The following is a 25,622-nucleotide window of genomic DNA, read 5'->3' as shown; positions in this document are numbered from 1 at the left end:
CCCGGGAGGGTTAGGATATAATGTGTAGGGATCTAGAAGATGACAATAGGTGACATTAAGATTAGTTAGTGACGATGATACCTGTAGTGGGGACGCAGGTAGATTAGAGTGGATGATAATGACATGGTGTGTGCTTAGTTTAAAGGGAAGACGGGGAGCACTAAGTTAGCAGGGCAACAGGTAGATTAGATGATGCCGTGTGAGTGTTGGAGGTGTATTCAAGTGTATTGAGCAGGGTATGAGTAAGTGAGTGTGAGTTGTAGTGAGATTGCACAGGTGTGCAACTGCAGGTGTATGGAGAATGGTTGTGTGGAATACATGGAGTGTGGAGTATATGGAGTATTGGAATGGATGGTCATGGAGTGAGTATGGTGGAAACTATGGAGTGGAGTGGATGGTGCGAATGTGTGAGTGGGGGAAGGATGGACCCCCATCACGAATACCCGGGGAGGGTAGTGTAAGTGTTAGGTAGAGGGTATAGGTAAATTGTGGTTGGATATTGGCATCTGTGGTGCAAGGTGAAAGAATGGTATTTGGATGCCTTCCCCAGTAGCATTAGTGTTGTGGAAATGGCTGGGCGTGTAGCCTGTTAGTGTGTGTAGTTGGTTTGGGCACTCCACCACTGTGAGGATGTCGGCCAGGTGAGGCCGCAGGTGGGCTCTGGGAGCCGGTAGTTGTTGTGGATGGGGCCCGAGGATCCGGAGGACGGACCCGGGTAGCCCAGTGCCAGAGGGCACCGAGGGGTGACAGAGCCAGGAGGGGCCTTCCCCAGTAGATAGGTTAGGGTGAGGAGCTAGGTAAGCTCGGGTGGCAACTGCAGTGGTGGAGGTGTGTAGACCTGCTGGGAGAGCTACACGGCCCAGTCCTGAAATTGTGCAAGGGCACCGGGAGTTGAATCGGGGGAGTGAGACCCCAAATTGAGAAGCACCACAGTTTGGTCAATGGGAATTGGTTTTTAGAACCCATAGTGTAAGATGGCCAATGGATTGGCAGGGAAGGACCCCGGGTAGTGTAAAGTGTGTTAATGTCATTTAGAGGATAGTTAGGATGAAAATCTCCTCGCACCATCTACATCCACTCACCTGAGGTAACGATGGTACTCCACACCATGCCATGGTTGTTTTTATTATTTTTGATGCAAATGTTTTGGATTGTGAGACGCATCATGACGTGGGTGTGACATTGTGCTTGATGTTCCATCTCTTCCTCCTTATGAGGATTGATGATGAATTGGGTGATGGCAAATTTTGGATAGAGGGATTATGGGAACGAATTTGGTATAGGGGGAAGATGTGACGGTAGCGACGGATTTGTCATGTGTAAATTTTTGTAAATATGGGGTAAGGGCAAGGGTAGTGTAGGTGACGGGGGGGGGGGGGGGGGGGGGGTGACGTACGGTGGGGACAAGCTTTCTCACTTCGCTCTCCGTACGCACTTCGCCTTGCATTGCCTTATTGATGTGTACCCTTGAGACCTTACCCCTCGCTCATCTGTCTTGTCCCCCCTTTTGTCTCCCACATGACCTGTGCGCCACTGGGCGCCGAGGGGAGCGTGCGTGAGTCCGCCATTGTGCGCCCGGAACTCCCAGAACCAGCTGTCTGCATCGATGCACCACATTATGGACCACACCACTGTGGCCGAGCACCACTTATGGACCCCATGGGTTGGGGCATGGCCCCTCTGCTGGAACCGGCCATGAAGGCCCGAAATCTTGCTGGCGGACCTTGGCCACAGGGCACCGATGCCCCACAGGTGAACCACACTAGTCGGCCCTGTGGGCCATAAATAACATAAATAAAAATGGACACGTTGGGTGCATTTCATTTTATGCTCAAATAGGCCGCCAGTAAGAAAATGAAAGAAAATGACAACATCTGGAAGAAAGCAAATAGCCAGCAGAGGGAGCCGAAGAGCAAGAGACCACCTGCAGGGTTAGGGGTTGTTGGTTTTATTTTGATGGACAGTGATGACTGTGCACCGATTGGTGCTTGAGGGTGTGTTGGTGCGTTTTGGGTGCTTTCATGGTGCGTCGATGCAGAGCAGACTGTCTCCCCCCCCAGAAAGAACAATCACAGGTCCTGGGTTGCGTTTTGTAAATAAAATAGCGTCACTGTAAATAATGCTCCCCACCGTCAGTGTGTAGTTTGAAGACCATTCCGCAATTCGGTTAGCTGTGGGCGTGAGTCTGTTAGGCAGGGTGCAATGGAGCAGCGGGACATATTTATCTATGTTTTAAAACTGTCGCACTCAGGGTCAGGTTAAAAGTAGAGGGAACTACACCTACGTGTCACACTAAATTAAAGTTGTAGGCCCGGGAAGTGCCTAAGAGGAGGAGGGTGCAGTGTTGCGGATATGAGGACTGTATTTTTTTTGATTGTGTGTATTATTATTATTGCTCGAGTCTGGCCCCTCCTGCCTCCAGTGTTGTGTAAAGGTCAAAGGGCGTTCCGGTAGTTAATTCCATAAAGCATCCATTGAAGGACACTATAAAACCCTGTTCAGTAGCTTATATCTTTATTATGTGTTTAGGGTAAGGCCTTGTCTTCCATTAAAATGACACTCCATTACACCAAGTGAAATAGATAGATTCCCTTCATTCCCATTCCCAAAAACCTCCATTTCCCCTTTCGTCATGGCCAAGCCTCAATTTGCCAATTACATCCCCTCCAAAGCCGCCATTGAACATGTGCTTGGGTCGGGGAAGAAAGGCGTGCCCGCCCGTCGTTATCAAGGGCGGAGCCAGAGGGTCGCGCGACCAACCATGGCCGAGGTGAGCACACCGATGGGCGTGTCCTGAAGGCCGGCGGCTTAATCGTCGGAGGCGTTATAAAAGCGCGGGCGCAAGAGTGATAAAGGGGGAGTCGTCAGAGCAAAGTTGCGTAAAGAGGTCCATGACAAAATGAGGTCCATGACAAAAGAGGTCCATGACAAAGAGAGGTCCATGACAAGAGCAGAGCTGAGTTGTGTGGTTTTGGTCAGAGCTGGGTTGGTCGTCAGTGGTGGTCAGTGGTTGCGTTGAGTTGTCGGTGGTGAAGAGTGGTTGGACCAGGAAAGAGAGAGAGGAGAGAACCCGTCACGCCAGTCCCCCCACCAGCGCGTCGGCTCCACCAAGCAGCTCCGACCCGTGATCCCGCGCACACGACAGGATCGGTGGCATCAGCGGCCGTCGAGGTCCAGCCCGACGTCCCGTGCGGGATCAAGCTCCAGCCACACACCTCCTTCCAGCCAATCCTGCCTGCAATTTCCCCATTCGTGTACGTGAGTTTGTTCTGTTTGTTCTGTCCTGGGTATTTAATTAAGTTTGTATAAGCTAGTATTAGTAATTTTCACTGTGTCTCTAAAAGCTTCTGTATATTATTTTCTTATCTTTCCTTCTCCTTGGTTATTTTGAGCCTGTACATCTATCTATAATTCCAGTAATCTCTGTTTGTACGTTTGTACGTTTGTCTGTGACCGCTGTTTCTCGACAACCACGGGTCCGATATACTTTAAACTTGCCAGGTATATTGCTGGGGACCCGAGGATGTGCCTTTTCAAGGTTTGAAATTAATCGGACAAGTACTTACCGAGCTATGGCGATTTAGCCGTTCGCCGTTCGCTTTGGCGTTGCGAATGGACCAAACCATTGCATGTAAATAGGGGGGGGGGGGGGTTCTGTGGTCGTTGCGAATGGACCAAACCATTCATGTAAATAGAGGGGGGGGGGGGGTTCTGTGGTCGTTACTGCCACGTGGTTTCAAAGTTTTTTTTTTTTGTTGTTGTTTGCACGCATGTTTTTTTGCACCCACGTACGGGCACGCCCTAGGATGTTTACACACACACACCCCTACACAAATTTTTTTTTTTTTTTTTTTTTGGCAAGGAACGGGCACCCACGTACGGGCACGTCCTAGCTTATATATAGTACGGGCATGCCCTAGTAGTAAATAAATTTAGTAGTATTTTCCACCTTTTGCCTTCATCTTCCTCTTCTTCACATCCGTGTCGTCTTTGTCTTTTCCCTCATTGAATAGCTGTGGCGTGATACGGCCAACGTTCAGGGAATCGGGTTTAGTCGGGGAAAAACTGTTCGGCCGCGGTGCCTCCGCTCGGCAAACAACATCCTTAACCGCGGGCCGTAACAATATATTTCTGTCAGTTGATTGTTTGTTTACCATTTGTATTACAGTGTACATGAAGGTAGAAATAAATGATTCCAGGTAAATTTCTGCAGTGACAGATCCCTCAAAGAAAAAGGGTCCAATTATCCCTCATGGAGATATTGCTGCCCAAACTGTCACGCCAGGTAAATTTACCTCCTTCTCAACTGTCACTCTTGAGTTCTCCGCAGCCCAGTCGACACAATTGTGTCTGTTAATTGTGCCGTTAAGCTTAAAACATGCCTCATCTGACCACCAGATGTTGTCTAGCATTGTGTCCTCTTCGTCAAGTTTAGCTAAGAACTCTTCGCAAAATTGAAGATGGCGGTCGTCATCTCCATCATGAAGGGCATGCAGTAAGCGTGGAATGTAAGGTTTCCATTTCTTCTGGTGAAGGATACGGATAACACTTGATTGGCTCACTTCCAACTCTGCAGATAAACGGCGAGTTGACTTTTGCGGACTTTGTTCCAGTCTCCTGATGGCTTCTTCAGCCTTAGCTACATTCGTTATCGTTTTCGGCCGACCGGAATTCTTTGCAGTGGCTACCGACCCTGTTGCTTCAAATTTCGACAATCAATCGTATGTTTCTTCCCTGGGGTGGGTTAATATCGAATTCCTGTGCCAAACGGCATGCCGCCATCGTTGGTTGTTCATTACATTTGCAGTAATGTTTCACGGCCGCAATGCGTCGATTCATTGAAAGGTAATTCATGGTTCAATTTGGTGCAAATTCAGTAACTTTCCAAACTCTCAGCAATAACCTGCAAAACAAAAACATAAATAAATAAACTAAGAAAATTTATAATCTGCAAGACAATTATTAACATGACATCCCAGAAAGAATCTGACAGCCGAAAAAACAGAAATCGGGCACGGGCGCTACTTTTGATTCACCCTGTATATATGAATAGATACATGATTGGAACGGTCTGCATGACACGCCAAAGAGGAAAAAGGAGCAACACAACAACAACATGCATTTTAAGGCCATTTAAAATGCATGTTGTTGCTGTGTTGCTCCTTTTTCCTCTTTGGCGTGTCATGCGGACCGTTCCAATCATGTATCTATTCATATATATATTGTTGCGGTTTTTAGAACCTTCACTTTGTAAATTTAGTTGTAAATTTCCTTATAAAAAACCCCTGTGTACATTTCCCCTTAATTGGCTATTAAATGAAATAATTGCACCTTAGTTAGTCCACATTGCAACACGTAGCAAATCATAGGCCCTTTCGTAGTTATATCATTATTATGTGTTTCAGGTAAGGCCATGTTTCCAATAGTTGAATCTGCGTTGCCTCAATCAAATAAGATAGGATCCCTTACAATATCCCCATGGCCTCCTAAAAGTGCCAGTAAGGCACCGTTCGCTGCCCTTTGGCTGGGGCTCGTTTGATTGCCCCAAGACGCCATTGCCCATGTGCTCCATCTCGGAGAAGAAGAGGGAGGAGCCGGCAGAGCACGGGCGTGGCACCACCTCGTCATCAAAGGTGGAGTCAGCCAGCCCTTACCAACCAACCAGGAATCAGTGGGCATGGCTTGAGAGGCGGAGAGAGAAAGATCTGGCAGGTTCGTGAGGGTTCCACGGGGGTGGAGATAAAACCCTTGCGCGGAGCCTCCACCGCAGTTCTTTGGAGGGAGGCGCTTGAGCAAGCTACGAGAGGTACGAGAGAGAGGAGAGAGCTTGAGGTACGAGGAAGAGAGGACGCATGAGGCAGAGCCGCATGAGAAAGCAGACGGGGAGAAGGCAAGAGAGACGAGCTACGTGGAGCTGCCGGTGTAAAGCTGAATACGTGGAGCTGCCGGCTCCTCGCTTCCAGCCCGGAGCGGACCTGCTTGCTGTGACCCGCAAAACCTTCCAGCCCGGTTGTCCCACCTGAACCTTCTCTTCACTCCATTCAATTCCTGCCTGCAATTCCCTATTCGTGTGAGTCTGTTTGTGTTGTCCTGTGGGAATAAGTTAAGCTTGTATAAGGAATTGCTCTGTGTCCTTCTGCTCCTTCCATTTTCTGTAAATGACTTTCGTTTCTTCCTTTGGTTTCTTTGGTTTTGTACATAATTAATAATAAATACCTGTTCCTCCTTATTCTTTGGTTTTCATTCTCGTCCGATCGCTTTCGTGATTTCTTTCAATTGAGTACCTGTGGCACGATTTTGGCCGAACCGCTTCGCAATCGGGTTTAGTCCATTGCTAACGGCTCGGATTCCGGATTGCTAAACCGCTCGGCAAATACCATCTTGTCCGGGATTCGAGCGGGGCCACCAACCTGCTTTGTGGAGGGATTGGCGGAGGTGTCCGGGAATCCCTTGACCAATCACCTTGGCCAATCCTATCCCACAGAGGAGCGGGGTGGGTCCAGGAACGGAGACGGCCAGCTTGACAAGACAAGGGGATTAACCCCCCCTTGCTAAGGTGAGTGCCGTACTCCGGTTCCGTAACAATATATATAGGGCGGAGGGAGAAAATGGACGGAGATCGACAAACGAGGGATGCAGGTAACGATGAGGGGTAAAGCAGAACGCAAAGGGTGGACAAGATCGATGCATAAATAAAAATTTTGGGAGAGGTGGAGGGTGGATTAACAGGTGTAGAAAAGATCATGAATTTGAATGAGAGAAGACTTGAGATGGTGAAAGGAGCATCCAACCAAAAGGATAACTAGATATACAATGGTAGTCTAGTATAAGCAAGAGTAGGTTTGGTTGCGGGTGACGGACGTTTCAGCGCATTAAACCCAGACACACACGCAGCCAAGTTTGTGCCCTGGAAACACAAATAAGAAGGAACACACACATTTACTCACCCACATAGATGCAACACCAGGTTACGGATATGAGAGCAGAGCAGACCATCTATGATGTGAATGGCATTTTTTGTTTAAGCTCGGCATAATAAAACTCAATCAATCCCTCGCGCCGGCACGAATGCAGACACGTGCTGAGGCCTGGAGTCCATAGACTTGGCTCCTGGCCTCCTGGGAAACGGGCGAAATGTCGCATGACACTGGATCTGATCTCGCTTGTTTCTTACTTGAATAGCAGGGTAGTTCTAGTTCCTTTTTTGGTTGGATGCACATTTATCTTTACGATATACGTACACACCTTCTTACTAATCACATACAGCAATATAGCGAGATTTTAAAAGCCTCAGCATGCCTTCGATCATTCCGAGTATTTTGTTTGTAGAACTTTTTTAACACCACTGGTACTACTGTATTGTCAATTACAGATTTTGGTGAATAAATACTTACTCTTCTGTGACGGCCCCCTTCGAGGGATCAACAAGCTCCAACGCAGAGTCCCCATCAGTCCAATTCAAACTGAGCCCACCTGCTCCACACGCTGTTACCTCACGCTCTGCAGAGTCGATAAAGTATCGGCTAACAATGTACTCCTCTGGAAGCTTTACAAGAAGATCATCCCCGACTCGAGAGTTCACTGCGATATTCAGGGCTCTGACGTCGTTTCTGCTCTTGTCTGTTCCTTCAGAAGGAATAGAAGAGAAAAGAAAGATGAAAAACAAATGTGAAGAATTTCCCCTGCCTGAAATGTAGAAATTAAACAGATGGGATTTACTGACCATCCTTTTCTGAGGTGAAGCAATCTGACTGACACACTGACACACACACTGACACACACACACACACATACACTGGTAACACATACTTCCCAAACTCATCCCAATTGCCAAGTATATTGAATAAGACCCTTCCTCTCCTCCATCACTCAGAAACACTCTGCACCACATTCCCTCAACCTCCACTGACATCATTTCGACATGGTCTGACACTCAAATATCTTTTAGTAAATAAAAGCAAAGCACCCACAGCCCCACAGCAAATAAACGAAGATTCCAGGATTCCATAAATGTACAGCAAACAAATTTATTATTCACAAGCATTTATTAGAAGGAAACAAATTCTGCAGTTTTAGCAGACAAAAGTTCCCCATCACCTCCTATACAACATGCATTTTAAAGGCCATTTTCCCTGCTAGAGCGGGGATTAGCCTTGCGGTCCCCATGACAATCTTCTCCATTTTGCAATATTTTCTGCATCTCTCCTTGTTAACCCCCTTGCCCGCATTTCTTCTTCCACCATCTTTAGCCAAGTCTTTCTCGGTCTTCCCCGTCCTCCACTTCCTTCTACATTAATTTCCATCACTCTTCTCAACCAGTCACTTTCATCCTTCCTCAACACATGACCAAACCATCTCAACCTGTTCCTCTTCACAGCATCAATCACAGGCAATATTCCCATCATCTTTCGCAATTCATCATTTGTCTTCCTCTCTCTCAATGATACTCCGCACATCCATCGAACCATTCGCATTTCCACCCTTTCCAGCCTTCGTTGCTGCTCTACGTTCATTACCAATGTCTCGCTCCCATAAATCATAACACTTATCACACATGCAGCATACACCTTTCCCTTCAGCTTCAGCGACACTCTCCTCATCAGCACGCCACTCAGTTCCCGAAACTTCTTCCATGCACATCTCACTCGAGCAACCGTTGCCGAGTCTGATCCACCTTCTCCATTCAGCATGTCTCCGAGGTAGCAAAATGTTTTCACACCTTCCAGCTTCACGCCGTCTCCAAGATCCAACTCAACATTTCCTCCATCTGCAGCTCCCTCTGTGCACACCTTACATTTGAATGTAGCTGCCACACTGGTAAATGACCCTCTCAGACCACTACATTTTTGATGAACCCACTCAGCGCACATTGTACATTGAATGGAGTTCACTCCGACACCCTTCCTGCACACAGCACACGGCCACTTCCCAGTTCTTTCCACCTCACCACATGCTTTACCACTTGCCATCACCTTCGTCTTTCCGATATTCACCTTCAGACCTTTTGTCTCCATACATTCCTTCCACTTGTTCATCTTTTCCTTCAGTCCATCCATACTTTCCGCAATCAACACCAGATCATCTACATACAACAACTCCCACGGTAAACCCTCCTTTACGTTCTGAGCCAGCACCTCCATCACAGCTACAAATAGTAGTGGACTTAGTACTGACCCCTGATGCACTCCCACCTTCACCTCAAACTCACCACTGTTCCCGTCCTTTGTCCTTACAGCTGTGCGCGCTCTTTTGTACATTGCCATCACTACTCTGATCAACCATTCCTCCACTCCTAACTTCCTCAATGCCCATGTCAATACTTTGCGTGGAACCCTATCGAATGCTTTCTCCAGATCAACAAACCCAAAAAACAACTTCTTCCTCTTCTCCATGTACTTCTCCTGCAACTGCCTCACATTGAAAAGCGCATCTGTCGTTCCTCTTCCTGGCATAAATCCAAACTGCATTTCATCGATCTTCACTTTCTTCCTTATCCTCCTCTCCAACACCGTTTCCAATACCTTCATTCCATGCTGCAATAACTTTATCGCTCGGTACGAGCCACACTCCAGAGGGTCACCTTTGCCTTTGTATAGAGGGACGAGGGTACTCAGTTCCCAATCCACTGGAATGCGGCCTTCTTTCACCACCAGATTACAGATCTCTGTCATTCTCTTCACACCCCAACTTCCTGCTGCCTTCAACATATCTCCCACAACTCCCGTCGGCCCTCCCGCTTTTCCACTCTTCATTGCTTTTATCGCTTCCTCAACTTCCTTCTCAGTTATCTTCTCTGCCGGTCCTAAAACTGGGTTACTCTCTATGTTGCCATCCCATTCATTCTCTGTATTCAACAGCTTTTCCATCTTCCTTTAATTCCATCTGGGTCGACAACGATTTGTCCCACTTCATCCTTCAAGCAACTCACCCCCATCACATCACACCTCTCTTTCGCTATGTGCTTTGCAATCCTGAATACTGCTTTCTGACCCTCTTCCAAATCCAAGCGTTCTCCGAACATTTTCCAACATTCCTCCTGCACCTTTGCTACCTCTTTCTTTGCAGCCTTCCTGGCTGCCTTATAACTTTCATGCTCTGCTGTTTCTGCTCCCGTACACTTCACCTTCTGCCACTCCTTGAACTTCTTCCTCTTCTCGTCAATCCTCTTTCCAACTTCATCATCCCACCACCATGTTTCCGAGTGCCTCGGTGGTCCTTTTGTCCATCCACATACCTCACCAACGGCTCCCAACAGACTAGCTTTCATTGACATCCAACCACTTTCAAGCTCAACCACATAATCCTCTACCCTACTCAGCCTCTTTTAATGCCTCCCTTACTGTCACCTCTTTCAACCTCCACACCTTCATTCTCGGTTGGTACTTCACCCGCCGAGCTCTCCTCGCACCTTTCACCCTTATGTCGCAGACAACCAAGTGGTGCTGTGAAACAGCCTCCTCCCCCGGGATCACCTTTGTGTCCCGGAGGTGCTCCCTATCTCGCCTACGCACCATCAGGTAGTCAACGGTTGTCATCGACCCACCTGACGTGTATGTAACAAGCTTATTATCCTCTTTCTGGAACTGAGTATTACAAATCAACAAATCAGCTCCATCAGCAAACTCCAAAATCCTTTCACCTTCTCCATTTCTCACACCATATCCGTAACCCCCATGAACTCCCTCAAAACCATCCATACTCCTTCCCACATGTCCATTTAGGTCTCCTCCTACCACAACAACTTCCTCATCTTTCACGTTTTCCATCAGCTTCTCTATCGCACACCAGAACTTGTCCTTCTCTTCATCGCTTCGACCAACCTGCGGAACATATCCCAAGATGACGTTGACCAAGAGCTTTCCAATCATCATTTTCACCATCATCAACCTATCACTCACTCTAGTCATACTCACCACACTGTCTACAAACTCCTCAGAAAACAGGATACCAACACCATTCACGCCCTCCAGGCACCCTTGCCACATAAACTTGTATTTCTGTCCCTGCCTACCCTTCACCATTCTCACACCACTTCCCTTCCATCTCGTCTCTGGCACACAACATATGTCCACTCTTCTTCTGACCAATACTTCCACCACTTCTCCTGATCTCCCTGTCATTGTCCCTACATTCCATGTCCCAAACCTCAGAAACCGATCTCCACTTCGGGCTGTACCCTGCCCATATGTAGTTGTAATTGTCTCTTTTTGAGGCAATGTTTTTATGGCCGGATGCCCTTCCTGACGCCAAACCTCTTTGTCGTCTCTTACGACACGCAGGGATACGGTGTACCTATTCTAATCCAGGGTAAACACTGGGAAACGTTTAAAACATGGAAATTCGGGGGGGGGGGGGGCATCAGCATCACGACTGCGGTTTAAAGATATTTAAATAATATTTAAACAAAACCATGAAAAACAATCTGGGAAAAGTCTATAAGTGAGAACGTGGATTTGAGAAAGCTGGAGCAGAGGTGGAAGAAAAACGAGATATAGGGGGCGGGGCACAAGTCGAGACGAGGAGATCGAACAAGCACGTGTCCAGGAGGAGAGAAAGAATTAATATAGAATTTTTTTTTTTGGGGGTTTATTTGTTTGTTCTGTTTTCAAAACGCTGGACAAAGGGTAAGATGTTCGTGAGAGGTCGGGGGGAGAAAAGAAAATCAAAGAAACAAGCAAATACAATGAAGAAAAGAACCCATATTCACAAAACACGGACGGGGGTCGGGGGGGGAGGGAGCCCGGAGAGACCAGGCCATGCACGAGGCGCGAACAAAAAAAAACGACTAATTACACACAAATTTGCAACAGCTACAAAACCAAAACCAAATAGAAACACACAATAACACATACACAACAAAATACCCAGCGGAAATTTGACAAAGACACGAACGGGAAAACACTCGAGGGACCGGAAGTCAAAAAAACAAAAAAAAACTGCCTGTATCAGATCACTCGATAGATGATATTCAAATCTCTGCCTTACACTGTACATTTTAATGTACCAGATCACTCAATAGACATTCAAATCTCTGCCTTACAATGTACATTTAAATGTACCAGATCACTCAATAGATGATATTCAAATCTCTGTCGTACACTGTACATTTAAATGTACCAGATCACTCCACAGACAATATTCAAATCTCTGCCTTACACTGCACATTTTAATCAACCGGATCACTCAATAGACAATATTCAAATCTCTGCCATGGAATCAATTGCAAATCGATCACACACCACAATTCTGAGACGTGAGTCTTTTTGGATACACAAACTTCGGACAAAGTTGCCTCATGGCATAAATTTTGACGATCAACGGATGTTCCAACTCATTCAATCCACCTCAACTCATTCACTTCATTTTTCTCATTTAAAAAATCCCTTTCATCTTTACATATGTAATTAACAAATGTAGGCAGTGTATGCATATGAATATAAACAGTATATGAATATGTGCATCTATGTGTTTATATATACACGTGCATAGTATCAACTGTAAGCTCACTCGCGTTGAACTTTAGGAAGGTGAGCAGCCGTTAGTTAACAACATCTGTCCTTTTTGTATATATATTTTATTTATGTTTCAATGTCATACCAATGTCTTCCATGAATGCCTCCTGTTCTTGTAGACTGAGAAGAAGGCCTATTTGGCCGAAAGCTTGTTGAAAATAAAAGATCGTCCTGAAGCTACGCCCGTAACTTATTTATTTAATGCAAATGCGGCACTCTGCTCATATTGTGGAGTTTCTACTATTTCTCACTGTGTGTGTGTGTACGTATGTATATATATATATTTTTACATACACAGACTTGGCATTTAATATGGATTTTTTTTTCTTCTTGACTTGGGTTTACTTTCTGAACTAAGTATATCAATCTGGTAAGTTTCTTTTACGCTTCGGTGATTTCTTTGTTGAAAGAACCATGTCACTGATTGTCTTTAGCAGCAAGAAGTCAAAAACAGGATAATATCACAGGTGGCGTGACAAAATGTAAGGACAGGTACATTTGACGATTGGCTTCACAATCGTGTATATAAGGGTTGTTGCGTTCTGTATTAGTGGAAAACAACTGCTGCACGTCTACAAAAGTTATTGCCGCTTCCTCTGGAGATGGTCCGTCACCTCGACAATACTGTTTGTCACGGAGTGGTGGCTTTACGAAATTCCGGCATTAAACGGCGTGCTATTGCTCGGCAGTATGGCATCACTCAAGGTCAGGTGTCAAAGATCCTGAAACGAAATGCTCAGAGGGGTGTCCCTACTCCAATACCGAGGCCAGGACGTCCCCGCAGAACCACAAGGAGAGATGATCGCCAGCTGCACCGGTTAGTCTGCAATGGCCGTACCAAGTCAGCTAATCGGCTTCGGGCTGAGTGGCAGCAACTGACAAATGTGCCTGTATCCAGAAGGCTAGTCAACCAAACGACTGGTTCAAGCAGGCTATCGTGCCAGGCGTCCCCTGAGAAAGCCACGCCTGACCAGACAACACCGCCAGCGTCGATTGCAGTGGGCCAGAGAGCACCGTCAATGGCAGCCAGGACACTGGAATCACGAGACCTTCAGTGACGAGTCTATATTTCTGGTCTATCGTCAAGATGGCCGCAACCGAGTGCGCAGACAAGTGCATGAAGCCTACAACGAAGATTGTATTGTGCCAAGAGTCCAAGCTGGAGGTGGTGGGGTGACCGTTTGGGCTGCTTTTCATGCAGGGGGCAAAACTGACCTGGTTGTTCTGAATGGAAACCTGAACCAGTTCAAGTACAGGGCCATTCTGGAAGAAACATTGCTTCCATTTGCTCGTGCAGCCTTTCGAGGAAACTTCGTCTTCCAAGATGACAATGCATGGCCTCATCGTGCTCGCATGATCCAACAATTTCTTGCTGACCGTGGTGTCGAGCATATGGAGTGGCCTGCCATGTCAACGGATATGCATCCGATAGAGAACTTGTGGGCAGAATGAACGCGTCAAATCGACAACTTGGACCAGCAGCCGACCTCTGTGCGTGAATTGCAGCAGGCTATTTTCACTACATGGCAAGCGATTCCTGTCCAAACCTTGGCAAATCTGGTGAACAGCATGCCTCGACGTGTACGTGCTCTCCTGAATGCTCGTGGGGGTTACACGAAGTACTGAACTGTAATTTTACTGTCCGTAATCCCAGTCGTAATTTAACTTTTGTTTTTGTTGAAAAAAAATTTGACTAATGTGCAAAATAAAGAGATACTTCTGGAAAACATACAGAAGTTTAACACAGTACTGTCCGTGAATTGAGTTCGACATCAGTTTACATCACTTTCAAGGATCAATTTATTTACTTCAAAATGTCAAATGTGTTTTTTGTTTCTTTTAAAGGTCACAGTAGCAAAATCTAGAATAATTTCAACATAATTCTAATGAACTTTTGGTTCTAAGTCATCTTGAAAAGTAAGTTCACCCCCACAAAAAAAATATTCCATATTAAATGCCAAGTCTGTGTGTATATATATGTATGTATGTATGTATGTATGTATGTATGTATGTATGTATGTATGTATGTATGTATATATATATATATATATATATATATATATATATACAGTGAACCCTCGTTTATCGCGGGGGTTACGTTCCAGAACCCCCCGCGATAAACGAAAATCCGCGAAGTAGCGACCATTTTTTTTTTTTTTTTTTTATATATTTTAAAGCATTATGAACTCCCCACACTCTTATTAACCTTTCCCATACTCTTATAAACACTTCCTATACTCTTAAACACTTTTTACACTCTTAAACATACGTAATTTTAACAACATATAAAATTCTAATGGGTACTCACCATTGAAGATACTGTAGCTACCCATGGGTTCCCCAAGCAAGACCAGCATCAGAATCTCCTTGCTCCAGCCGGTGACGTCACCGGCGGGGATTCCCGGCGCGAGAGTGGCTGGTCACGTGACCGCTAAAGCGTGCCGCGCTTTGCGGGTATAATCAGCTACACCTGTTGATCACGTGACCACCGATTCACCGAAGCACGCCACGCTTGAGAGGCGTGGCTTTCGGTTTCTGGTTGTGCTTTATAATGCAGCCCGATAAATGGGCTTTTCAGTGTTCCCGAGTTGGTTTTGAGAATAAATATCTTCTCGGACGAGTTTGTGTCTTGCCCGTCATTTCGTCCGTATCAAGCAAGAGCCCCGGCTCTTCAATACTACAACTTGCGTGATGAAGATGATGATGAATTAGCTGTGCAGTACTGATGACGATGAAGGTGATGACGCTGGCGTTTTCCATACGCACGACTCTTTGTCTACCCTTCTACTGTACACTATGTACAGTATTTTATTTCTTGTAATATGTTTTAAATACTGTATTTTTCTTATTTCTTTACGTTTTTTAATTTTTTAGGCTAGAAAATGCTTATTTTACCACAAAAATATTTAAAATAATAGTATATAAAAATACATTTATACCGCAAAATCCCGCGATATAGCGAAAAATCCGCGATATAATTTTACATATACTAGCGAGAAAAAACCGCGATGTACCGAATCCGCGAAAAGTGAACCGCGATATAGCGAGGGATGACTGTATATATATATATATATATATATATATATATATATATATATATATATATATATATATATAATTAGGGTGGTCCTCAAATGTAAACATTAACTTTTCTAAAGTGCTTTTCCATTTTTTTATTACACCTGTAGAGAGAACAAATTGTGTTAAATTTCATTTCATTTTGAAAACTTTTACCACTGTCACATGGCCCCTGCTAATCTGCTAATCAGCACTATACAGAAATTATTTCGGTTTGTTTCAGTTATGATGGCGAGTGCAAGTACTTCAAGAAGAGCAACCAGAAAAAAGAACCATGTGTGGCTGATAGGCTGCCAGATTGAAAAACTACCAGAAACTCGGCTCCCATCTTGGCAAGAGATTCTGCAGCGATACTTTAAGCTACATCATGCTGAGAAATTGGACATAAGCAGTGCCGCAACAACTGTTGTTCGTGAGACATTGTGCATCTGGGAGAAAACACGGATCCCCACTGCAGATGAGCGGAATATCATTGCAAAACTAGAGAGAAAAGTAGAACAATACAGATCCATCCTGAAAGGAAAGAGCCGGCGATCTGTCCCTCAGATTAAGAAAGAAGAGCAGTTTCAAACCGGTCTACGTGACTTATTTGACATTGCTCATGTTGATGTCCTTGATCTGATCAAAATACCAGAGGACCGTGAATTCCTTAAGGCACAACGGGAGCCAGGTCGACGGGGCTTTATGGTTGGTGTTGACAAGGTGCCAGCAGGAAAAGAGGAGCGGACACATCAACATGACAAGGTGTTGACAGAAAGAGAGCAGCATGAAAAAGAGAAGCAAGCAGCCCGAGAGGAGACTCTTGAGCTAGCATCATCAACAGACAGCAGTGCTGAAGCCAGTGATCATGACGACTGCTGTTATATCTGCTTCAAAGAGGCAGAGCCGAAAGCGTGCAAGTAGCATTGTTACACCGGACCTAACGGCAGCTCTCGACCGCACCAAGGTTAGCGATCGATCAGCTGTTCACATCTTGTCAGCAGCAGCCTCTGCTCTGGGACACGACCCTTCAGAGTTGGCCATCAACCGCACATCGATCAGGAAATCCAGGCGGATCCAACGGAAGACAATTGCAGGTGACATCCAGGCATCCTATGCTCCAAACACAAGTCTGGTGGTTCATTGGGATGGCAAGCTCCTTCCAGACGATGGGACTAAAAAAGTTGATCGCCTTCCTGTCATTGTCAGTGACCCACAAAGAACTGGAAAGCTTCTGGGTGTGCCAAAGCTGCCAGCAGGAACTGGACTAGCAACAGCTGCTGCTGTTATGCAATGCCTCGAAGAATGGCATTTGCAAGACATGGTGGCAGGTATGAGCTTTGACACGACAGCCAGCAACACTGGTTCAGCACTTGGTGCATGCACTATTTTGCAGAAAAAGCTTGGACGACCACTATTACATTTTGCATGCCAGCATCACATTCTGGAACTAGTGGTAGAGGCAGCAATGGCAGCACTTGGTGCATGCACTATTTTGTAGCAAAAGCTTGGACGACCACTATTACATTTTGCATGCCAGCATCACATTCTGGAACTAGTGGTAGAGGCAGCAATGGCAGCATTCAAACAATTTCTTGGTCCATCAAAAGGACCTGAGATAGCCGTCTTCCACCCTTTCCAGTCAAACTGGAATTCCATTGACCAAAGCAAGTTTAAGCCAATGATGCCTGATGACCTGGACTCTGTAGTTTCAGGTGTATTTTTAAGTTGCAAAGAAAATGTCGTTTCATTCTGCATCCAGAAACTGGAATCGGGCCAACTACGAGATGACTACCGTGAACTTCTTGAGTTGACTATTATTCTGTTTGGTGAGCGTCCTCCGAGAGGATTCAGGTTCATGCAGCCAGGAGCCATGCATCGGGCAAGATGGATGGCCCATGTGATTTATGGAATCAAGATCTACTTGTTCCGTGATCAGTTTCGACTGACCCCAAAGGAACTCACTGGCATAAAGCGTTTTACAGCATTTGTTGGAGCAGTGTATACCAAAGCCTGGTTCAGCGCTCCATCTGCCATTGGTGCTCCCGCTGGAGACCTAGCTCTCTTAAAAGCACTCATTTTCTATCCTGATTCAGTGATTGCCGAAGCCACCAGCAAAAAGCTTTCCAATCACTTGTGGTACCTCAGCGAAGAACTGGCAGGACTTGCTCTGTTAGACGATAGTGTTGAGCTTGATGTCAAGCGAATGATAGTAGCTGCTCTTAAAGAAGAATGCCAAGAGAATCCTCAACCACAGGTACATGTGGATCTTACAGCAAAAGAAGCCATCGCTGCCAAGACTGTTGCAGATTTTGTTACTTCTGCCTCACTGCGAATTTTTACTGCATTCAAAGTCAATACTGACTTCCTAGAAAAGGACCCTGGTGAGTGGGCCGATGACCCATCATTTCAGTCATCACAGCAAGTCTTGCGCGGTATTGCCACTGTCAACGACTTTGCAGAACGTGGTGTAGCATTAATACAGGACTACAATCAAGTCTTGACAAAGGATGAACAGCAGCGCCAGTACCTGTTGCAAGTTGTTGAGTGGCATCGCCATCAGTTCCCCGACGCAAAGAAGATAAGGAGGAAATAATTTACCACAGAACTTATTAATGAGGAATCAATGGTCTGGAGGACTCTTACTCTCTGTGTTTATGATGATTGTCATACATTCTTACTGATTTGGGATTACATCTGAGTGTTAGTTTATTAAAAACAATTTTGTGTGTCGATACTGAAACATTGTAATTTTCAACCCATGTGTGACAGTAGTAAATAAAGTCGTATAGAAACCATCTTTGGCACATTTCATTTTTTCACAATAAGGAACAATTTTAGCAACAAGCACCTGAAAAAAGTCCAATTTTATTTTTTGGTGTACATTTGAGGACCACCCTAATATATATATATATATATATATATATATATATATATATATATATATATATATATATATATATATATATATACATACATACATATATATATATAGGGGATTCCATATAATGAGTGGATACCAGAGGTAATGTGCCATGTGGCAGATGGCACTTATCGCTCCCATTAAGGTACAGCAAAGCTGGATGGGATACCTTAATGGCGGTTCACCACTGATGGTATGAAATCGAAAAGTGACTGATATATATATATATATATATATACACAAAGAATTAAGTTAAGCACCCCTACACAAAGAATTAAGTTAAGCACCCCCTAATCCTGTCCTGAACCTGAACCCCCTTGAGCACGTTTGGGACATGTTGGGACGACAAATTGCGAAGATGGTCCCTCCAATAGCCAATCTGGATGAATTGGAACGTGCATTACATCGGGAATGGAACAACCTGCCACAGCAACGCATACGACGGCTTACGGTCTATGAGACGTAGGGTTGAGTCAGTGATCCGATCACGTGGGTCCTACACACGTTATTGACGCAAAGATCGCTAGAGGTCTTCTCAGAACAATGACTGTACGTTAGAAAACATAAACGTCATCCACACTGTCCGTGATGGACCTATAGCTCCATACTTAAATTGAGGTGAAAATATGCCTAAAATTCCCAAAAAATTTCACCTTAAATTATTCAGAATAAAATATTGAAAACGGCATGATTGTTATGTTTTTATGTGACCATAATATCACTTCTCCAGAAAATATAGCAATATCATGGGTATATTACACTGTTTTGACGACAACAAACTTGTAATGTGCGAGGTTGTAAAAAAACGGGGGGGGGGGGGTGCTTAACTTAATTCTTTGTGTATATATATATATATATATATATATATATATATATATATATATATATGTATGTATGTATGTATGTATGTATGTATATATATATATCCGCGTTACAGACGCGGATATATATATATGTGTGTATATATATATATGTATATATGTATGTATATATATATATATATATATATATATATATGTATATATACTGAAACGCAAAAGAAACTTACCACCTTTGAAACCTTTAAATATCAACAATAACACTGCGTGTAGTAAATGTGTGAACTTATTTGTGGACAATAGTGTCCTCACTGTCAGACAAAACGGTCACAGATGGTCACTTGAACCTTCAATGGTCACTTCATAGCACAGCTGTTGAACAGCCGTTTTGACTGTCAGTGATTAGCCAAGGGGTATGGGATGATTTTAATGAGCTGCACGTGATGTCTTGATATTGGCTTTAAAAAGGCCAGTGCAAAATGGGCATTTCAATCAACATGCCACGATTGTCAAGGGATCAATGGCAGCGTGCCCTGGGCATGCTGCAAGGCGGACTGAGCTACCGTGAGGTGGCGCATCGCCTTGGCTGTTCACACCAGACGATATCGGCCCTGGTGGACAGAGACACCCTCCACAACTCTGCAGATGACAGACCCCGATCAGGGAGGCCAAGAGTCACCACTGCAAGGCAGGACAGGCAGATGGTCCGAAGTCACCTGCGGGATCGATTCTGTCCAGCATCCCGCACTGTGGCAGAAACTCCGGGGCGTGCAATCCCACAGATCTCCAATGATACTGCACGAAGACGACTGCATGACGATGGTCTGACTGCCAGGAGATCAAACAACTTACCACTTGTTTGAAATGTAATAAAATTGCAACAGTTCAAAATAAAACAAACCAACAATTGCTAAATGAAACATTGGCATTTTATTGATGACATGTCAAGTTTTTGACAAAGATACACCATCTCATCAGTTTGTTCTACAGTACAGAACAGCACAGGGTGCAATGTCAGTCCCCTTTCAATAGCGTGTGTGGCCACCATTGTTTTGGATACAGGCAGTGCATCGTCGGCGTATACTGCCTACCAGTCTTTGGATGGATTGCTGCTGGATTCTGTCCCACTCAGTCCTCAATGTCTGAAGCAGCTCTGCCCATGTCCTGGCCCTGCCAACTACGCGTCTCCCAAGCTCATCCCACAGGTGCTCTATGGGATTCAGGTCAGGGGAGAGCGCAGGCCACTGCATGGTGTTGATGTTCTCGCCTTGGAGAAATGCAGTGGTAAAGCGAGCAGCATGGGGCCGAGCATTGTCATGCTGAAAGGTTCTCATTTCTGGGTGGTCTAGCAGGAATGGCAGCAGATGAGGTCGCAGGATGTTATCCACATACCGCTGGGCGTTAAGATTCCCATCCACAACCACCAGTGGCGTCCTGTACCGGCCTGAAATGGCGGCCCACACCATCACACTTGGGCCACCCAACCTGTTGGCTTGACGCACGCAACAATCGGCAAATCGCTCGCCAGTTCTTCTCAAGACACGCTCACGCCCATCAGGACTCTCCAAACAGAACCTTGACTCATCGCTGAAAGCGATCTCGTTCCACTGTGCCAAGGTCCACCGCTGATGCTGCTGGCACCATCTCTGTCGGTTGCGGTGATGGGCAGCCGTCATCACGTGGCCTCTGTATGGTCTTCTGGCAGTCAGACCATAGTCATGCAGCCGTCTTCGTGCAGTATCATTGGAGATCCGTGGGTTTGCACGCCCCGGAGTTTCTACCGCAGTGCGGGATGCTGGACGGAATCGATCCCGCAGGTGACTTCGGACCATCTGCCTGTCCTGCCTTGCAGTGGTGACTCTTGACCTCCCTGATGGAGGTCTGTCATCTGCAGAGTTGTGGAGGGTGTCTCTGTCCACCAGGGCCGATATCGTCTGGTGTGAACAGCCAAGGCGACGTGCCACCTCACGGTAGCTCAGTCCGCCTTGCAGCATGCCCAGGCCACGCTGCCGTTGATCCCTTGACAATCGTGGCATGTTGATTGAAATGCCCATTTTGCACTGGCATTTTTAAAGCCAATATCAAGACATCACGTACAGCTCATTAAAATCATCCCGTTCCCCTTGGCTAATCACTGACAGTCAAAACGGCTGTTCAACAGCTGTGCTATGAAGTGACCATCGAAGGTTCAAGTGACCATCCGTGACCGTTTTGTCTGACAGTGAGGACACTATTGTCCACAAATAAGTTCACACATTTACTACACACAGTGTTATTGTTGATATTTAAAGGTTTCAAAGGTGGTAAGTTTCTTTTGCGTTTCAGTATATATATATATATGTATGTATATATATATATATATATATATATATATATATATATATATATATATATATATATATATATATATATTGTTACGGACACGGCTAGGATGTTAATTGCCGAGCGGATGGCCGCCGCGCCCGAACAGTTACCCCGACTAACCCGATTCCTGAACGTTGGCCGAATCGCGCCACAGATATTCAATGGGGAAAAGACTAAGGCGACACGGATGTGAAGAAGAAGGAGAAATAGGGAATACGAATATAATTTATTTGCTATTTACAGGACCAAAAAAACCAAGGAGAAGGAAGGATAATTAAATAAAGACAGAAGGAATCAAGGAGACACAGTGCAAATATTAACTTATACAAGCTTACTTATACCTAGGGACAAGACAAAAGACAGACTACAAGCACACTTACACGGGGGATGATGACAGGAATGGCAGGAGGTGGATGGCTGGAGGGAGCGGAAGGTTCAGCTGGAACCGCAGCACGGTCGGGTCGGGGATGAGCAGCCGCCGCCCTTTCTCGATCGGCGCGTTTAGCAGCCGCCGTTCCTTCGCGGCCCTGCTCGAAACTGCCGTCAAAGCCCCGAAGCTGCTGTGGCTGAAGCTGCTGTGTGCCGCTGCTCTTTCAGGGATTCCTCCGCCTCATGCGCCGCGTGCTCTCCACCGGTTCATCTGCCTTCTCTCTCGTATCTCGTGGGGGCGTTGTGTGACGGGTTCTCTCCCTGACGCATCTGCTCGTGGGGATCCCTTACTCAATTCTGTAAGCAGTCTCTCACTCCTTCTTTTATTGCCCTCCCCGGAATCAAGCCGCGGGCTTCGAGGGCACGCCTACCGGTTCGCTCACTGCGGTGCTGATTGGTGGTTAAGGGCTCTCTGACTCCAACTTTTGATGACGATGAGGTGCCACGCCTTTCTTCCCCAAACAGAGCACATGCTTAATGGCGGCAATTGCAGACAACAGCCAAATGCAGTTGGCAATTGACGAAAGGGGGGATTGGAAGGGAATCTACCTTATTTCACTTGGTGCAATGGAGTATTTCAATTAATGGAAGACACAGCCTTACACTAATACACAGAATAAGGAAATAAACTACTGAACAGGGATATATGGTGTCCTTCGTGTATGCTTTATGGAATTAACTACGGGAACGCCCTTTGACCTTTATACAACACTGGAGTAAGGAGGGCGATATTTTACAACAATTTACACAACAACAACAAAAAAAAAACCATTCTCATATCCACAACAATATATATATATATATATATATATATATATATATATATATATATATATATTGTTACAGACGCGGTTTTAGATGTTATTTTACCGAGCGGTGGTGTATTACCGCGTCCGAACAGTTACTCCCCGATTAGAACCCGATCCCGCCCAAACGTTGGCCGGATCGCACCGCAGCTGCTCAATGAGGGAAAAGACTAAAACGACGCAATGCAAAGAGGAAAAGGAATAAAACGAGAAGACGTACAGACGAGTAATGTGATTTATTATTTACACAAGCAAAAAGGAGCAATCAAGGTTTATTTACAACACATAAGACGCAGGTGACACAGTGCAAATACTAGCTTATAGTTATACAGACTTAACTTATTCCCAGGACAGAACAAACAAAGACACTGACTCACGCGGGGAATTGCAGAGTGGATTGCTGGAAGGAGGTGTGTGGCTGGAGGGGGGGGGGGGGGGCGGCACGGAGCTGGCTGGAGCTTGATCCCGCACGGGACGTCGGGCTGGACCTCGACGGCCGCTGATGCCACCGGGCCTGTCGTGTGCGCGGGATCACGGGTCGGAGCTGCTTGGTGGAGCCGATGCGCTGGTGGGGGGGGGGGGGGGGGGGGTCTGGCGTGACGGGTTCTCTCCTCCTTGCGCGCTCTTGCTCTGATGACCCAGCTCTTTTTCGTCCCTCCTTGTCTCAACTCAAAGTGCATCTCCTCTGGGAACACCCCCGCCGTGGGTTATATAGGCCCCGCCCCTCAACCTTTGCGAACCTCCCCCAAACGTTCTCTCCCCGCCCTCTCAAGCCAAACCCCTTGTTCATGGTTGGTCGAGTGGGGCTGGCTCACTCCTCCCCTCTCTGACGAGGTGGGGACCCGCCTTTCTTCCCCAACCCTGCCTCGTGGTCAATGGCGGATGAAGGGAAAACCGCCCAACATGCAGTTGGCAATGCGAATTGCAATTGACGAAAAGGGGGGAATGGAAGTGTTGGGAGTGGGAATGAAGGGAATCTATCTCTTTCACTGGTGCAATGGAGTATTTCAATTAATGGGAGACACAGCCTTACTCTAAAAACACATAATAAGAGATAACTATCAAACAGAGGTATTCTATTATTTGGCTGACGTGTATGCTTGTGGACTAATTATGGGATGCCCTTTCACCTTTACACAGCTCCGGAGGCAGGGGGGCGCAGAATAAACAATAATAACAATTCACACAATAAAAAAAATACACAGTTCTCATACCCGCAACACTGCACCCTCCTCCTCTTAGGCACGTCCCGGGCCTACAACTTTTATTTAGTGTGACACGTAGGTGTAGTTCCCTCTACTTTTAACCTGACCCTGAGTGCGACAGTTTTAAAACATAAATAAATGTGTCCCGCTGCTCCATTGCACCCTGCCTAACAGACTTACGCCCACAGTTAACCGAATTGCGGAATGGTCTTCAAACTATACACTGACGGTGGGAAGCATTATTTACAATGACGCTATTTTTATTTACAAAACTAACCCAGGACCTGTGATTGTTCTTTCTGGGGGGGAAGACAGTCTGCTCTGCATCGACGCACCATGAAAGCACCCAAAAACGCACCAATATACACCCAAGCACCAATCGGTGCAGTCACCACTGTTCATCAATAAAATAAATCCAACAAACCCAAACCCTGCAGGTGATCTCTTGCTCTTCGGCTCCCTCTGCTGGTTATTATTATTTTCCTGGTGTTGTCATCTTCCCTTGCTGGCGGCCTATTTGCAATAAAAGAATGCACCTAACGTGTCCGTTTTTATTTTATTTATGGCCCACAGGGGCCGACTACGTGTGGTTCACCTGTGGGGCATCGGTGCCCTGTGGCCAAGGTCCGCCAGCAAGATTTCGGGCCCTCATGGCCGGTTCCAGCAGAGGGGCCATGCCCCAACCCATGGGGTCCATAAGTGGTGCTCGGCCACAGACCTGTGGTCCATAATGTGGTGCATCGATGCAGACAGCTGGTTCTGGGAATTTCGGGCGCACAATGGCCGACCCACGCACGCTCCCCTCGGCACCCAGTGGCGCACAGGTCATGTGGGAGACAAAAGGGGAAAGACAATTGAGCGAGGGGTAAGGTCACAAGGGTACACATCAATAAGGCAATGCAAGGCGAAATGCATACGGAGGGCGAAGTGAGAAAGCTCGTCCCTACCGTACGTCACCCCCCTGTCACCTACCCTACCCTTGCCCTTACCCTTACCCCATATGTACAAAAATCTACACATTTACAAATTCGTCACTACTGTCACGTCTTCCCCATATTTCCCCTATACCAAATTCGTCTCCACAATCCCTCTACTTCGAAATTTGCCATCACCAAATTCATCATCAATCCTCATAAGGAGGCAGAGATGGAACATCAAAGCACAATGTCACACCCACGTCATGATGCGTCTCACAATCCAAACATCTGCATCAAAAATAATTAAACATGGCATGGTGTGGAGTACCTGTCACCTCAGGTGAGTGGATGCAGATGGTGCGAGGAGACTTCATCCTAACTACTTTCTAAATGACATTAACACACTTTACACTACCCGGGGTCTTTCCCTGCCAATCCATTGGCCACTTACACTATGGGTTCTAAAAACCAATTCCCATTGACCAAACTGTGGTGCTTCTCAATTTGGGGTCTCACTCCCCCGATTCATCTCCCGGTGCCTCGCACAATTTCTGGGCTGCGACGTGTAGCTCTCCCAGCAGGTCTACCCAC

At 46.0% G+C, this 25,622-nt stretch overlaps 1 protein-coding gene across 3 annotated transcripts in view; it reads right to left on the bottom strand.

The window, feature by feature from the left end:
* LOC137431483 (adenosine deaminase domain-containing protein 1-like) overlaps positions 1-25,622 on the bottom strand; it is a 152,327-nt gene that overhangs the window by 94,561 nt on the left and 32,144 nt on the right. For all 3 annotated transcript variants that reach the window (XM_068122843.2, XM_078782237.1, XM_078782238.1), the window contains exon 8: positions 7,395-7,626. In XM_068122843.2, the coding sequence (XP_067978944.2) occupies positions 7,395-7,626 (232 nt within the window). The remainder of the gene's footprint in view (positions 1-7,394; positions 7,627-25,622) is intronic.

The sequence above is a fragment of the Myxine glutinosa genome, chromosome 7 (assembly GCF_964187855.1).
Source record: "Myxine glutinosa chromosome 7, kmMyxGlut1.1, whole genome shotgun sequence".
In the NCBI taxonomy this organism is placed as follows: domain Eukaryota; kingdom Metazoa; phylum Chordata; class Myxini; order Myxiniformes; family Myxinidae; genus Myxine; species Myxine glutinosa.
The sequence above is the reverse complement of the archived record's forward strand: the minus strand, read 5'-3'. Positions and strand labels throughout refer to the sequence as shown.